This window comes from Pipistrellus kuhlii, unplaced genomic scaffold, assembly GCF_014108245.1.
Source record: "Pipistrellus kuhlii isolate mPipKuh1 unplaced genomic scaffold, mPipKuh1.p scaffold_m20_p_14, whole genome shotgun sequence".
Classification (NCBI taxonomy): domain Eukaryota; kingdom Metazoa; phylum Chordata; class Mammalia; order Chiroptera; family Vespertilionidae; genus Pipistrellus; species Pipistrellus kuhlii.
Window position 1 is genome coordinate 30,674,577 of NW_023425449.1, and position 16,042 is coordinate 30,690,618.

The 16,042-nt window shown below is 42.3% G+C and overlaps 1 protein-coding gene and 1 pseudogene across 1 annotated transcript; one reads left to right on the plus strand and one right to left on the minus strand.

Annotated features, from left to right (window-relative positions):
* The window catches only part of LOC118718577, a 40,648-nt pseudogene extending 26,915 nt beyond the window's left edge, over positions 1 to 13,733 (minus strand).
* A 75-nt stretch (positions 13,734 to 13,808) lies between these two features.
* RRS1 (ribosome biogenesis regulator 1 homolog) lies at positions 13,809 to 15,490 on the plus strand. Its single transcript, XM_036437073.2, has one exon. It carries the CDS (start codon positions 13,945 to 13,947, stop codon positions 15,040 to 15,042), a length of 1,098 nt encoding a protein of 365 aa, XP_036292966.1. The 5' UTR covers positions 13,809 to 13,944; the 3' UTR covers positions 15,043 to 15,490.
* Positions 15,491 to 16,042: the final 552 nt, after the last annotated feature.

Sequence of the window (16,042 nt, forward strand, 5' to 3'; positions counted from 1 at the left end):
AGGAGCAAATACCATGTCAGAGCACATTACAATGTCTGGGAAGTTCTGCCATACTTTCTTTTTCCCTTCCTGGCCCCGGCCCTAGTCAAGGTAGGAGGCAACCAATCAATGTGTCTCTCTCACATTGATGTTTCTCTGTCTTTCTACCACACTTTCTATATGCCTTTCCACGATGTCATTTTCTCTTTAGTTACATTAACAGTCCCTGCAATACAGGCATCCTGTTGTCTTTCTATAGTACTTGGAGTTCTGTTGCATTAGGTAACCACCAAGTATTTATTGAATCATGATCTATGCAAACTAAAAAAAAAAAAAAGGGGGGGGGGGGGACTAAAAAGGGCTGGTGTGGCTCAGTTGGTTGGGCATTGTCCTGTGCACCAAAATGTTGTGGATTTGATTTCCAGTCAGGGCATGTGCCAGGTTGTGGGCTCAATCTCTGTAGGGGGCGTGCAAGAGGCAGCCAATCAATGTTTTGCTTTCACATGAATGTTCTCTCTCTCTCTTTCTTTTCCCTTCCTCTCTCTCTAAAAATAAATTTTAAAAAAATTTTTAAGATATCATACTATACGTCCATTCTCAAGGCTGCAAATAGTATGAGATGTTGTCACGGAGGCTTAGAAAACTTTCAGTGTGCTTACGTATATGGCTAACCTGGGAGCTGTAAACAAGAAGAAAAACATAATGTAACAAAGTGTTTTCAACACTATTTTCCTAGAAGAAATTACCATTTGGAAGGTAACAATAGTGTCTGCTAAATTGTCTGTTATTAAATATATTGTCAAGAGAATAAACAATTTTGTTGCATGTTGTAAGAAAACAGCTTTAAACAAGATTCCAAGAGAGAGAAAGAAAAGGGTAAGGATATTTGGTAAAATATCTTTTGTTAAAGTAGCAGCTGCCATTTCCCCTTTAATTTTATAGCTGATAAAGATGATGAAGACAAAAGAACTAATAGTCTCTGAATATTTCAAACCATACACACACACACACACATACACACACACAAAATTATATAACATTATCTTATTTTTAATGTTGTATAATTCTTTTTTATAATATATTTTATTGATTTTTCACAGAGAGGAAGGGAGAGGGATAGAGAATTAGAAACATTTATCAGCTGCCTCTTGCACACCCCCTACTGGGGATGTGCCAGCAACCAAGGTACATATCCTTGACCAGAATCAAACCTGGGACCTTTCAGTCTGCAGGCCAACGCTCTATCCACTGAGCCAAACCGGTTTCAGCTGTATAATTCTTTTTACAGCAGCTATATGAGATAATTCACAGGATTGCCTCAAAGGGATTTCTAAATGCTCTGGTAAAAACTTAGAAAATAATTGAATTCTTCCACAGGAGCATTTTCATTAAGTCAATTATGATGAACTAGGATGTTAACTAGACTTAGTGTGGTGATTATTTCATAATATATACAAGTATCACATCATTATGTGTACACCTGAAGCTAATGTCATGTGTCAATTATTTATCGATTTAAAAAAAAGAAAGAAAACTCAATTAAGCTAATAAAATGCAGGAGCAGAGAAAAATAGGTATAGAAAAGATCAAGTAAGTAGAAAGCATAAAATAAGATATAAATAAATATATCAGTAATCAAAATAACTATAGTCCAAATGTATTAATTAAAAGTCAGATTGTCAGATTCAATTAAAAAAAACACCACCAACAAATCCAGTTGTGCAGTGTTTACAAAAGATATACCTAAAGCAAAAGGATAGATGCAGTTTGGAAATAAAAATAAAGTAAAATCAGACAAATACTAATAAAAAATAGCAATAAAACTATAGTACTATTGAAAGCATGATTAAAGATAAAGATGATCACTATGTTATGATGAAAGGATAAAAAATTCATCAGGAGGATTTAGTAAATCTAAATGTTCATTTTATTTAATACCATCAAAATATAGAATGAAAATTTGGTAGAATTACACTTTGTAAATCGATAATCAAAACAGAAGATCTCAACATACTTCTCAGTAATTGATAGGTCGATCAAGAAGATAGTAAAAACATGGGAGATGTAAATGATACAATTAAGAAAATACCATTTTGGTTATATCTTCACTGGTCTAAAAATCTTCCATGGCTCCTTACTGCTTCTGTCATCACATCCAAAGTATTCTCCTTGATCCTAAAAGGACTCCATATTTGGTACTGCCCTACCTATCTATCCAAGCTTATACCCAATACAAATCTTCTATCCTAGGCAAATCAAACCTCTAATGGACTAGATAGAGGAAGCTCTCTGGTATAATGCTTATGTGCCTGGTTTGGTAGACTATAAAGGTTCAAATTCTGATTCTACCATTTGCTAACTTTATGACATAGGACAAGTTACTTAACCCTTGTGATTTCAGTCATTTTTATAAAATAAGGATATTGGTAATATCTAAGCCTATTTTGAGGATTTATAAAGAATATCAATGCCTGATACATTGTACTTGCTCCACAAACACTGGCTATATGTCTTTATATTGTTATCATCCTGGAACACATTTCTTCCTCCTCCTATCTATTCAAACTCTATTCAAGCTCAAAGGTCAACTCAAGTTCCTTTTCTTTCATAAAGCCTTCATCAATTATTTTGTCTAGCCTTCATTTATCTCCCTCTTCTACAGTAGTTCTTAATCTTGTGGGGGAGAGGTAGAGAATTAGAGATGCCTTGCAGGGGTCCTCAAACTTTTTAAAGTGGGGGCCAGATCACGGTCCCTCAGAGAGCTGGAGGGCCGGACTATATGAACTACTAATTCCTACTGTAACACCTCGGCTGCGCTCACTGCCCAAAAAACCTGGCGGGCCAGATCAGACTCCTGCAATCTTATGGGGGAGGGGAATATTCTATTCATAAAAACACACATGCATCACCACATATGTTTGCATAAAACATTAGGGGATTTATGTCTCTCTGAAGCTCACCCTGGGAATCCCAATTAAAGTTCCTCTGTGAAGGGAGATGGGGGTCAATGGGGGTATAAGGACACATGTTAATAACTTAATCAAGAAAGAAAAGAAAGAAAGAAAGAAAGAAAGAAAGAAAGAAAGAAAGAAAGAGAGAAGAAAGGAGAGGGAGGGAGGGAGGGAGGGAGGGAGGGAGGGAGGGAGGGGAAGGGAAGAGAGGGAAGGAAAAAGGAGGGGGGGGGAGGGTAGGGGAGGGGGGGGGAGGGTAGGGGGGGTTGGGTTGTCGGGGGTGAGTGGCCGGGGTTGAGTGCGGGTTGGCGTGTTATGTTCCTTCCTTACCTCTCGCAGAGCCGCTCGCTATCGCTCTCTCGCTCTCTCTCTCGTCGCTCCCACCCGCCTCACCCCTCACTCCCAGACTCCCCGCATCCCCGCTCACTCTCTCTCGTCTCTCTCCCTCCCTCCCCTCCTCCCCTCCCTCCCCTCACCCGCCCTACCCTCCTCCCTCCCTCCCTCCCCCTCACCTCCTCACCTCCCTCCCCAATTCCCATTTTAAGTCTATATTTAACCATCACCCACTCTTTTCAGCTAAGGCCACCTTAACAAAAGCACACAATGCTACATGAAGCTAGAAGAGTCATAGAGAGAAGCTCACTTCAAGATAAGGAAACTGATTCATAAAAAAATGAAGTGACTTACCAAAGCCACAGACAACTACAGAGTGGCAGAGATGGAGCCAGAACCTGTATCCTGACTACCCCTCTAGGATTCTTTGCAAAAGTGTGTTAGAATAATTTATCTCCAACTCACAGAGCTCTAAAATTGAGAAATAATGTTAGCCCATTATTCAGATGGGGTGATGATCCCTTGGGGAATTTGTCTCCAGGTAATCAGGCCAGAAATCACCAAGAATCATTATATCAGAATGATAATTACCAAACATTCCAGAAATGTTATATGTTATTCTACTTTACCTTTCATATTTTGAAATTCTCACAGTAGTTTATCTGAAACAACACCAAGCTAAGAAAAACAAAACTGCCCCAATTTTATTATTTGAGGAAGTTAACTTTGAAGCTTTATTTAAAACTTTTCTATAACTATAATAATCAAAGATTATCAGCAGTTCCACATCTTGAGCCCGGAAAGACACAGATAAAGCCAATCCAAAATCTTTCATTCTCAGACCTGACCTTATAAAATATAAATATTTTAATAAATATTTTATAAATCTCTCTTCTATCTTTTTCCCTAGAAGACATTTTTCCAGAATCACTACAAATAGAAAAATGAACTATACCTTGCTCATTCTTTACCCTACCTTCCAATTCTCAAAGTAGTTTAATGATTAACTAAAGAAAAAAAGAAAAGATCATGATTAACCTATAAACACAATAATTAGCCTCCACGTCATTAAAAACTGATTAGCACTTGTGTAGTCACAGTCTCCTTGTGCATACAGGGAGCTGTTCCACTGTGTGAAGTCATACAACCAGCCCGGGAATGAAATAAATGATTCAGGGGTGGGGGAGGTTGTAAAATAAAATATATTAATCAAAAACTTTAATCAAAAATGTTAAAATAAATAAACTTTAATCAATGACCAGGAGCCCTGGTCAGATAGCTCACCTCTATCACCTAATAAACCAAGGTAGGGGATTCGATCCCCAGTTAGGACATATACAAGAATCAACCAATGAATGTATAAATAAGTAGCACAACAATGTTTCTCTCTTTCTCTTCCTCTCCCCGTCTCTAAAATCAATAAATTTTAAAAAGAGAATAAAGAAACAGTAAAGCACTTTATAAGAAAATGAGAGGCCCATGTGTATAAAATTCATGCCTGGGGAGGAGGTCCCCTGCACTCTCTCCAATCCTGGACCCCTTGGGAATGTCTGATTGCAGGTTTAGGCCCAATCCCGGGAATTGGGCCTAAACTGGCAGTTGGACATCCCTCTCATAATCCAGGACCACTGGCTCCTAACTGCTCACCTGCATGCCTGCCTGATCACCCCTAACTGCCCGCCCCATCAGCCTGATCACCCCTAACCACCTCTGCCTGCCTGTCTGATTGCCCCTAACTACTTGTCCTGCCAGCCTGATTGCCCCTAATTGCCTCCCCTGCTGGCCTGGTCACTCCCAACTCCCTCCCCCCTGCCAGCCTGGTCGCCCCATGCAACCTGCTGTTTATTTGTTTGGTTGTCCCTTACTAACCCCCTGCCAACCTAGTCACCCCATGAAGCCTGCTGTTCAGTTGTTTGGTTATCCCTCACTAACCCCCCGTCAGCCTTGTCATCCCAGCCTACTGTTTGGGTTATTACTGTTACTATGATGACATCCTGGACAATTTGCATATCCTTCTATTATTAGTATATATAATATTAGAACACCTGAAGAGCATAAAATTTTTAACAAAAGAATCAATATTATAATATTGTACTTACTCACAGAGATGAATCAAAAAGACCATCTAGTCAAAACCTTTTACTTCCAATATAACAATAAACTGAAGCCTGAGACCTAAACTGTATCTCCTTTTGAATCCACAGGCTTTCCGGAGAAGGGAACCTGGGACCCACCACAATAGGTCAGCTTCCCCAACTAAAAATTAACATTATCTTGGATGAGGAGGCAAATGAAATAAACACTGGAAAGTACCAGGAACATTATTTATACACTAGAGGCCCAGTGCACGAATTCATGCACGGGTACCCCCGCTATGGGAGGCCTGCAGGGATTGGGCCAAAACCCAGTCCAACGCTGCCTGCAGCTTCTATCTGCCACTGCCACTCATCCCAGCCTCACTGTGCCTGCCACAGGCTCACATCCAATCAGTCCCGATTGGGAGAGACTCACACTGCTATAGCAGTGCTCTCCAGACATGAGCCCTACATCTGGCACCCTCCCAAGGGGAGTGGCCTGTGGGATCGGGCTGAAACAGGCTCTCTGGCATCCCCAGAGGGGTCCTGGATTTCGAGAGGATGCAGGCCAGGCTGAGGGACCCCACCGGAGCACTATCAGACAGGGGAGAGACCGCAGAAGGCTCCAAGGCATGTCCAGCCCATCTCACTCAGTCCCAATGGGCCAGACCCCAGCAGCAAGCTAACCTACCAGTTGGAGCATCTGCCCCCTGGTGGTCAGTGCACATAATAGTGACTAGTCAACCAGTTAACAGTGTCTGCCCCATGGTGGTCAGGGCACATACAGTGTTTCCCGAAAATAAGACATCCTCCGAAAATAAGACCTAGCGCATGGAAAGATAAGACATCCCCTGAAAATAAGACCTAGCACAACTTTGGGAGAAAAAATTAATATAAGACACTGTCTTATTTTCGGGAAAACAGGGTAATAGCAAGTGGTTGAACAGCCTTAGCATACATTAGCATATTATGCTTTGATTGGTCAACTATTTGCATATTACCCTTTTATTATATAGGATTATATAGGATTGTAAATAACAAGTTCTATTTAGGCCTTATGAGAAAGTGTACACTCCACAAGCAACTGAATCTCGTGCATTACCAAGTGGCTCGTGGAACTAGATAGAGACTGCAGTGCATCCTTGGATAGTAATAAGGATACAACGATACACCTCCTTGCCAATAAGAGGCTCTTTCCTTTGGCAACTAAAAATACCTAGAAAAAGGAAAGTGTTGGCTATAGAACTTACCTTACATTTGTATATATAAAAACCTAAGTGACCATTACAACCAGTCTACTGAACAACCAGTAGCTACAACATGCACCAACCAACAGGGAGCAGATGCTCAATGCAGGAGCTGCCCCCTGGTGGTCAGTATGCTCCCACAGCCAACCTCCCACAGCCAGCCAATCTCCTGCTGTCCTTCCCCCAGCCAGCTGGCCATGATCAGCCCTGATCACCAACCAAGTTGAGGGACCCCACCTGTGCACAAATTTGTACACTAGGCCTCTAGTGTAGTTAGTTTCAGTATTTTTACTAATATTTTTTCATAGATGTATTCTAAAAAATAATGGATCAATAGTGTTCAGAAACAATGCTTGATTAAGAAAAGCTAGGAATTAATGTTTATTGTTATAGCAGTAACTTGCTGTATATTATTAATATTGCTTATGTGGGAAACTTAAAAGAAAATGTGATTAATGTATATTCACAGATGGTCTATGGTTACAAAGAAAAACTGAAGGTTGCATGACACAAAGTTGCTTTCCTAAGAGGAAAGGCATTTATGACTCAGTTGCGTAATCAAGGATAAATCACTCTAAAGTTATTTGTAAAAGCCATTCATATTTTATGATTAAGAATACACAAAAGGAAATCTTACTCATTATAATCTTACTTTCAAAAACAATTTTTAATATATTTTATTTATTTTTTACAGAGAGGAAGAGAGAGGGATAGAGAGTTAGAAAAATCAATGAGAGAGAATCAATCAGCTGCCTCTTGCACACCCCCTACTGGGGATGTACCCACAACCAAGGTATGTGCCCTTGACCAGAATCGAACCTGGGACCTTTCAGTCTGCAGGCTGACTCTCTATCCACTGAGCCAAACCGGTTTCATCAAAAATTAAAATATAATAGAAAAAGATAGTTGGGTTCTGTGAGTACAAATATCCCGAAAATTCTGAAACTTCAGTTTTCCTTTTTATATCAATCTTTTGTTCTCTCATTGAACTCCTTGTAGATATAAATCTGAAGCCTAACACCAATCTGAAGCCTAACACCGATTTCCTTGTTCTTGGTGATGAAGTCTTATGAAAGAAAACCATCAGCCAGTGGTGCTTACATATCTATAGGTAGTGGTAAGATTTGGCAAACTGCATTTGCCAATTTAAAAAACACACAAACAGAAATCATTGTGTATTTTACAGAGAGCAAAACAAACTAAGTCAATTAGAAAACACTACCATCATTTTTACTATTCTAAAATCCAAAGTACTTTCTAGGCAAATGTACATGTGTGTGTGTGTGTGTGTGTGTGTGTGTGTGTGTGTGTGTTATCTGCTTCTACACTATCTACACAAGATTTGAATGCTACACCTTTTTTATTCCTTTTAAAAATTATATTTTGTACAGATTTCTGACTAAAACTAAAACAAATGAATACACAGACTTTCGTCTCTGATTAAGAAATTTCTAAATTAAATTTTTCCTTCAGGTACTTGCCCAATTATGTGAATAAAACAAGCATTTTAAGGGTCCTTTTTTACTACTTTATCTAAGTTCTGGCACATTGAATTTCCTACACAAAAATAATAACTAAGTTGAAAGAATGGTTGAATTATCCCTAAAAATTTCCATTAGCAAAAAAAGGCAACTGAAAAACATTTAGTATGTAAATCTAAGAGAAAGGTTCAGGGTTGGGCCAGGGTCACACAGAACGAACTCAAGGCTCAGTGTAATCAAAATTATATTTATTCCAGTCACCTGGGTGCAGGTGAAAGAGCCAGAGGTGAATTGGGGAGGGAGCAGACTTTTTATGTGCTCGGGGAGAGCTGCAGATGGGGCTTCAGCTTGACCCAAGTTACCAGGTCTGGTTTGAAGGCCTTGCTCTTTGTCCTTTTGCTGGCTAGGGAGGCACAGGGGGGGGCAGGGGTCTCCAGAAATTTCTGTAAAATAACCACTCAAGGGGAGCTTGTTTATGCAAGGCTTAGGCTAACAGAACGAGCTTTCCCTTTGACATTTGTTAGATTTTGTAAGGCTCAAGCCTTGTGTTCTCCAGTTAACCCTTTCACTAAGTTAATGCAATATCAAAAGAATGAAGAAATTGCTTACAAAAATGTTTTACTGGCCAAAGTAATTACGTTTTGAGGGAAGGTGAAAGGTGTTGCTTTCTTTCATGTCTTTTATTTTCCTGTTCCTGATTGAAGGGAGGGTTTAACCTCCTTACAGGTTTACTTTTGTTAATGAAAACGTCTCAACAGTTGCTACGAAAATGCAATTGCTGCTTCTTCTTTCCTGCATGTAATTTTTGCCGTTTTTGATAACTGTTCTTAAATTTGTAGAAAGCTAACATAAAAAATGGGAATGGGAAAGAAATATTTAGAAAATAAGCATAAGCAGCACTATCATACAATGTGAGTAAAGAGTTGTTTGGGACTAGATCATAAATATCCAATACCAAGAAAAATCATATTTTGCTGGGTAGAGAATGGAGTTTTTGAGTAAAGTGATTTGGCCAGGTCTCTGGAAGATAAATCCTCAAAACTGGCCTGTAGAGAGAGCAGAGGCAGGAAACTGTTAGGATGCTTCTGGGATAGATCTCTGGGTATTAGTCAGGGTCCTGGAAGGAAAAATGTAGTAGTCAACCTGGGTAATTTAAAAAAGATCAACAATGGAAATATTACAAAAATGTTTTAAGAAAAGTCAAAAATAAGAGTGCTACAATGGCAAGAGTTGCAACCACTCCCAGGCCTACAGGAAGCAGGGGAGAAGTTAGAGGAGCTGGGAGAGAGTGGTTGCAAGGAGAGAGTTTCCTGAGTGGAGCTATGGCCTTTTAGAAGAACCAGCCAACCAATAGCAATGTGCAGAGGGCTGGAGGCATACAGGGATTCACCTTACTCTCTTCCCACCCTCTGATCTTTTGTCACTGCTACACCCAGCTGAATGTCAGGGCTGAGAGCAGAGTGGAGGGAGGATCTAGAGAAGCAAATGGAAAAGACCCTGTCTAGAGGTAAAGTAATGGTAGAAGAAATGGAAAGAGCACAATTTGAGACAAATTTAACAGGACTTTGCCTGAATGGACTTGGAGATAGAAAAAGAAAAGTCAAAGATGACATCCCAGTTTAAAGCCTAAGTTACTAGACTAAAATGACAATAACCTCAACTGAATCTATTTTTACTATTGTATGCCCAATGCCTTGCACAGACCCTTGGGAATAAACAGCTTCTATAAACAAATTGGAGTGGATGGGTAGAAAATGAAGAAGAAATTCAAGGGAAGATGATGTGTATGCAACCTTACACATACTGAGTTTGGAGTATGGTGGAAGAGCCCAGCAGGTGATTGGAGATTTGAGCCTAAAGCTCTGAAAAAGAAAGAAATAAAGATATGCTTCTAAAAACCATCTGCACAAAAATGTTAGCTGACACCAAGAGAGTGGATGACATGTATAAAGAGAAAAGAAGGAAGGCCTAATACCAAACTTGAGAGCTCTGAAATGTGGGAACAAAGGAGGAAGGGAAACCAACAAAGAGAGGGGGGAGGGGGGAAGGGGGAAACCAACAAAGGGAAAAAACAATATGTGCAACCACTTGCTGTATTATTAAAATAATTTCACAAACATTTGCACATCCCTGGCAAGCTCTATTCTTCTTGGCACTGCAGTGTTGCCTAATATAAAGATGATACAAATATAAGCTGGAGATCACCACTTACCTTCTTGCCTCAATGAAGACTTTTTTTTAAAGCCCTAATTCCCCATCCTACCAGTTTTGTTCACCTTGAACCTAACCCAGCCAACATTAATCCTTTCATAATTTAGAAAAGTCTGTTAGGCTTATTCTTTTAAACAATCATGTATTGAGTATCTGTTACACATCCAGTACTCTGCTCAATAAAGTGTAAGTAAAAATCAATTTCTAATCATCAAGAAAATTAAAATCCCCTTGGATTGAAAAACCATTGAGCATAAAACAATTAAAGTTCAATGACGAACTGACCTGTATGATTCACACCAAGTAGCATTTCATCCAATGAGAATTCATACCATTCAGCACATCTGGTTTTTTTTCCTAGCTCAGATTGATAGGAGAGATAAATTCCACATAGGTGGACTTCCTATTAAATGCCCAATTATGCCACATGGTAAATTTGTCTTTACTTTTCTTTCTTCCCTGCTGTTCTCAATAATCTTTGAACATGGTAATCATTCAAATGTTTGATATATGTGTGAATGAATCAGAAGCTAAGCAAAGTCCAGAGCAACTGTCAATGTTCTTAACTCTCTTCTAGGGCAAATCTCAAAAGTTTTAAGGTTCAAAGTCTTGGCCCAGGGGATGGTTGGTATTAAAGACATGGTGCTGAGTGTTAAGGTAAAAGCTCAGAAAAAAACCTGGAAAATCCTAAAATGCTTTTAGAAAAGAGGAAAAAAGAAGGTTCTAGCAAAATTCCTGAAACATAAAATGTGTTCAATTAATCCCCAATAGGGGTTGTGCAGGAGGCAGCCAATCAATGATTCTCTCTCATCATTGATGTTTCTCTCTTTCCCTCTCTGAAATTATATGTGTGTGTGTGTGTGTGTGTGTGTGTGTGTGTGTGTGCCTGTGTTCATTGAATGTTTATGAGTGAATGAACAAATGACAGCTGAGGAAAGATAGTGAGCTCAAGAAGAGACCAAACTCGGGGAGCATACATGACAGATGAGGCTGTATTTAAAGCCCTCTCTAGCAGAAACTCCAAAGAATTTACTTCCTCATGGCAATGATGTCCATTTCTATGGGTTAATTCTCCAGTGTACCTCTTCTTCACTACTCTCAAACTCCCTTTATAGGAAAACAAAACCTCAATCCCCCAATCAGCAGGGACTCCCAAACTCAACTATACACACTCATCACCTAGAGATTTTGTTAAAATGAAGTGTCTGAATTATTACATCTGGGATGAGGCCAGAAATTCTGCATTTCTAACAAACTCCCAGCTGGGGCTACGATGCTGGTCCAGAGACCACACTTTTAGAGTGTCAAGAGCCTGAAGACATTACAGAGAATATGTAAATAATCTTAAAGCTGTGAGTAAACTACCTCTTGCTCCCACATTTCCTAGTTGTACAACAAGCATATGAAACTCGTGGCCAGTGGGCCACATGCAGCCCACACGAATATTTTTTCAGCCCAACCAATATAATGGTATGTAAAAAAAAGTTTTAATAAAAATTTTGTAACTTAATTTTTACCATATCCTGTTTTACACAATCCTATAAAATAAAAGGCTAATATGCAAATTGTCCCCTCAGGAGTTCAACTGAGAGACCAGGAATTCAGGAGTTTGATCACTGGCTATGACGTGCACTGACCACCAGGGTGTGGTGTGGAACATGGCGGTGACCAGTGTCATTAGGGCTCTGAGGGAGCAAGGGAAGGAGGAGGCAGGGAGGCCAGAAGGTGGGGAACCTGATTGACCCTGATTGCTGGCCAGGCCTAGGCATCCTACCCATGCATGAATTTCATGCACAGAGCCTCTAGTTATTAATAACAAACTACAATGTTTGATAATGACTGATTACTATCATGTTGCATTCATTTCCCTTATGTGCCTTGCAAGCAGGCTCCCCATTTCTCTCCACTAATATAGCAGCAAATATTTTAGCAGCAAATATTTTAGCAGCCAATTGCCATGTCATTAGTCTTGAACTTGTTTGGTGTGTGCAACAGGCAATATTTCCCTTTCAGTGAACAAGAAAAAATGGGTTTTATTTGCATTATACTTAATAATTTGTGCAGTTATTCAGTGTCTGCTAAGTGAATGTTCAAGAAAAAATATTTTTTTATTAAAATGTTCTTTTAACGATTACTCATTTATTTCAGCCCTTTGTATTCAGCATGTCTCTATCGAAATAAACCTACGTTTCTATGAAAATTGAAGCTTTTGGTTTTTTGCGGCCCGCATAAACGTAAACCTTATTTGGCCCATGTTAGCCTTTGAGTTTGACATGCTTCCTGTACAACTTTAGACAAGTCATTTTACCTCCTTGAGCCTTCCTTTGTCATCAGAGGAATATGGTGAATAACAACAGCTAAGACTTACCGAGTGCTTACCATGTACAAGAAACTGTTTCATATTCATCAACTTATGAGTAGGACTTAAGTTAAACAACCTGTCCAAGGTGGTTACAGTAACCCTAGTTCTGATTCTAGATCCTAGTGTTTAATCACCGTGTAAAACTGCCTCTTCAGCTTAGCTCTCAGAGTCTTGATGAAAATTAAATAATAACTGGTATGCAGCTAACATTTATTGGGCACTTACAAGTTCCAGGACCTAGCTTTACCTCCCTTGGAAGCATATTAACTCAATTTATCTTTATATAATACTAGTCCTAGAAGATTACAACGTTGAGGTTTTTTTGTTGTTGTTGTTGTGTTGTTTTTTTTGTGTTTTTTTTTTAAGATTACAGATTTTAAAATAGACTGGTGTGGTTCAATGGTTGAGTATGGACCCATGAACCAGGAGGTCACCTTCCGGGGTTGTGGGTTCCATCCCCAGTGTGGGGTGTGGGGGAGGCAGCCGATCAACGGTGCTCTCTCATCATTGATGTTTCTTCCCCTCCCCCCCCACCCCCCTTCACCTCTGAAATCAATAAAAAATATATTTTAAATAGGCCCAGAGAAGTTAAAGCTGAAAAGTCACACAGTGGCACAGTCAGGACTGGAACCAGGCGCTCTTCCGCACCAGCCGGGCGCGCACGCAGCCCAGACTCGGAGCTGCGGGCTCGGCCAGCGGGTGGGTGGGTTCCCACGCTCCGGGGTCCGTCAGCCCCGCGGGCGCCCCAGGCGCACCCAGTCCGCACTGAGCTCCGTGTGCCTGTGGGGAGTGTCCTTCTCCGCCCTTACCCCACCAAGGGGCCAGGGTTCTGGTGACACAGAATCTGTCCAGCCTCAAAAAGGGCTGACTCAGGCCAAGCATCTTGAGAACACATTTTCACCGACATCGTGACAGAACCGCTCGGGAACCCCCACACTCCGCGGGCCCATAGCTCCGCCCACCTGCGCCGCCGCCACGGCCGCCGCCTCCGCGGGAGCCGCAGTCCCCGCTGGACCCTGGAATTTGTAGTCCGGGTTCTCGCGCCAGCTCCGCCCCATCCGGGCACGAGCCAAAAGGGCCGCGTCGAATCCCATCTGCTCGCCAACACCGCCCTCTGCCGGCCTCGCCTCCAGTTGCCCGGATTATGGGCCACTTCCGGTTGCTCCGGAAGTAGAAGCTTTCTCTTCCGGGGTGAGCGTGTCTGGGCTCTCTGCACGTGGATGTGTTGCACCGGCTTGAGCCGGCGCTGGCGGAAAGGAGTTATTTGACTTGTTTTACCGGAGCTGGTGAGCGGAGCCGGGGACCATGGAGGGCCAGAGCGTGGAGGAGCTGCTGGCCAAGGCGGAGCGTGACGAAGCCGACAAGTTGCAGCGCATCACGGTGCACAAGGAGCTGGAGCTGGAGTTCGACCTCGGTAACCTGCTGGCCTCCGACCGGAATCCTCCCTCGGGCCTGCGGCACGGGGAGCCCAACCCGGAGGCCGAACTGCGGGCCTTGGCGCGGGACAACACGCAGCTGCTCATCAACCAGCTGTGGCAGTTGCCCACGGAGCGCGTCGAGGAGGCGCTGGTGGCGCGGTTGCCGGAGCCCACCACTCGCCTGCCGCGCGAGAAGCCGGTGCCCCGGCCGCGGCCGCTGACGCGCTGGCAGCAGTTCGCGCGCCTCAAGGGCATCCGTCCCAAAAAGAAGACCAACCTGGTGTGGGACGAGGTCAGCGGCCAGTGGCGACGCCGCTGGGGCTACCAGCGCGCCCGCGACGACACCAAGGAGTGGCTGATCGAGGTGCCCGGCAGTGCCGACCCCTTGGAGGACCAGTTCGCCAAGCGCATTCAGGCCAAGAAGGAACGGGTGGCCAAGAACGAGCTGAACCGGCTGCGCAACTTGGCCCGCGCGCACAAGATGCGGCTCCCCAGCTCGGCCGGCATGCACCCCACGGGACACCAGAGCAAGCAGGAGCTGGGCCGCGCCCTGCAAGTGGCCAAGGTCTCCACCGCGTCCGTGGGGCGCTTTCAGGAGCGCCTGCCCAAGGAGAAGGCCCCCCGGGGCTCCGGCAAGAAGAGGAAGTTCCAGCCTCTCTTCGGGGACTTCGCAGCGGAGAAGAAGAGCCAGTTGGAGATGCTGCGAGTCATGAACAGCAAAAAGCCTCAGCTGGACGTGACGAGGGCCACCAATAAGCAGATGAGGGAGGAAGACCAGGAGGAGGCGGCCAAGAGGAGAAAAACGAGCCAAAAGGGCAAGAGAAAGGGGGGCCGGCAGGGTCCTGGGGGCAGAAGGAAAGGGGGTCCGCCCAACCAGGGGGGTAAGAGGAAAGGAGGCTTTGGAGGCAAGATGAATTCCGGGCCGCCCGGCATGGGTGGCAAGAGGAAAGGAGGGCAACACCAAGGAGGGAGGAGGAGGAAGTAAAGTTGACCCTCTGACCCGCTACCTGTAAACCAAGGACTGCTCTAACTGTTAAGGCCCAAGTCCTGTAGGGGATGCAGAAGGTGGCCACCGCCTCCATTGAGGTTGAAGGGATAGGATTGCCCTCCCCTCAAGATACTATGTTGGACTTTACAAATTAATGTTTTTCCAGTAACCATGTCTTTGGCTGGAGATTTAAAAGATGTATTTTTTTTATTATTATTATTAACGTTGGATGTGGTATGATGGACAGTTCATATTTCAGAGCCAAATTTTATGACCAGCTTTATTTTTGCAACAAGCTTGTGTATCAAAGTAGCTGGGAGCACACAGAAAGATTTCAGAACTGACCTTAAAAGTAATTGTTGTGAAGTTATTTAATAAAAGAGTGTCTGTATCTAATGTTGCTTTTCACTGTTTGGCTGTTGTTAAGTAAAGCCAGTGACCTGGATATCTGGCACATATTCTTTTCCTTTACTTTCTAAAAAAGCAGCAAACTTGTGATTTTAGCAGCACCACTGTTTAAAAAAAAAAAAAAAATTAGTATCAGATTCAATATTAAAGGTATAGTATAATTGGTTTTTCTGAAAAAAGATTTCCTGCTTTTCAACGCAGCATATTGATTTGCTTGCTGTAAATGGTAAGTTTGGGTATAACTGAATAACGGTGGTAATTGTCAATAATCCAGAAAATACTTAAATCTTTCTCAACATTTATGTCCCCAATTTTTTTAAAGCTTCAAATAGGAGCTGTTTTGGGAAGACAGCCTACAAAATTCTTTTTGTCAAATTGGCCTGGAGCTGGTTTGTTTAGGTGTTGAAATTTTATTGCCATTCTTGTTTATTCTCCCTAATAAATATCTCCTGAAAAGTATTCCTAATAGATCTCAAATCCAGAGGGTCTTTTTTTGCTGCTATTACAGAGTTAAGAGCCATTACACTCTACTGTTTGGCCTGACAATTGATAGGAAATTAAAATTGGGATTTTTTTTCAGTGTTGTCTC

Bases quoted from the DNA above. Each gene is read 5' to 3' on its own strand.
- RRS1 (XM_036437073.2), top strand. From the start codon at position 13,945: ATGGAGGGCCAGAGCGTGGAGGAGCTGCTGGCCAAGGCGGAGCGTGAC.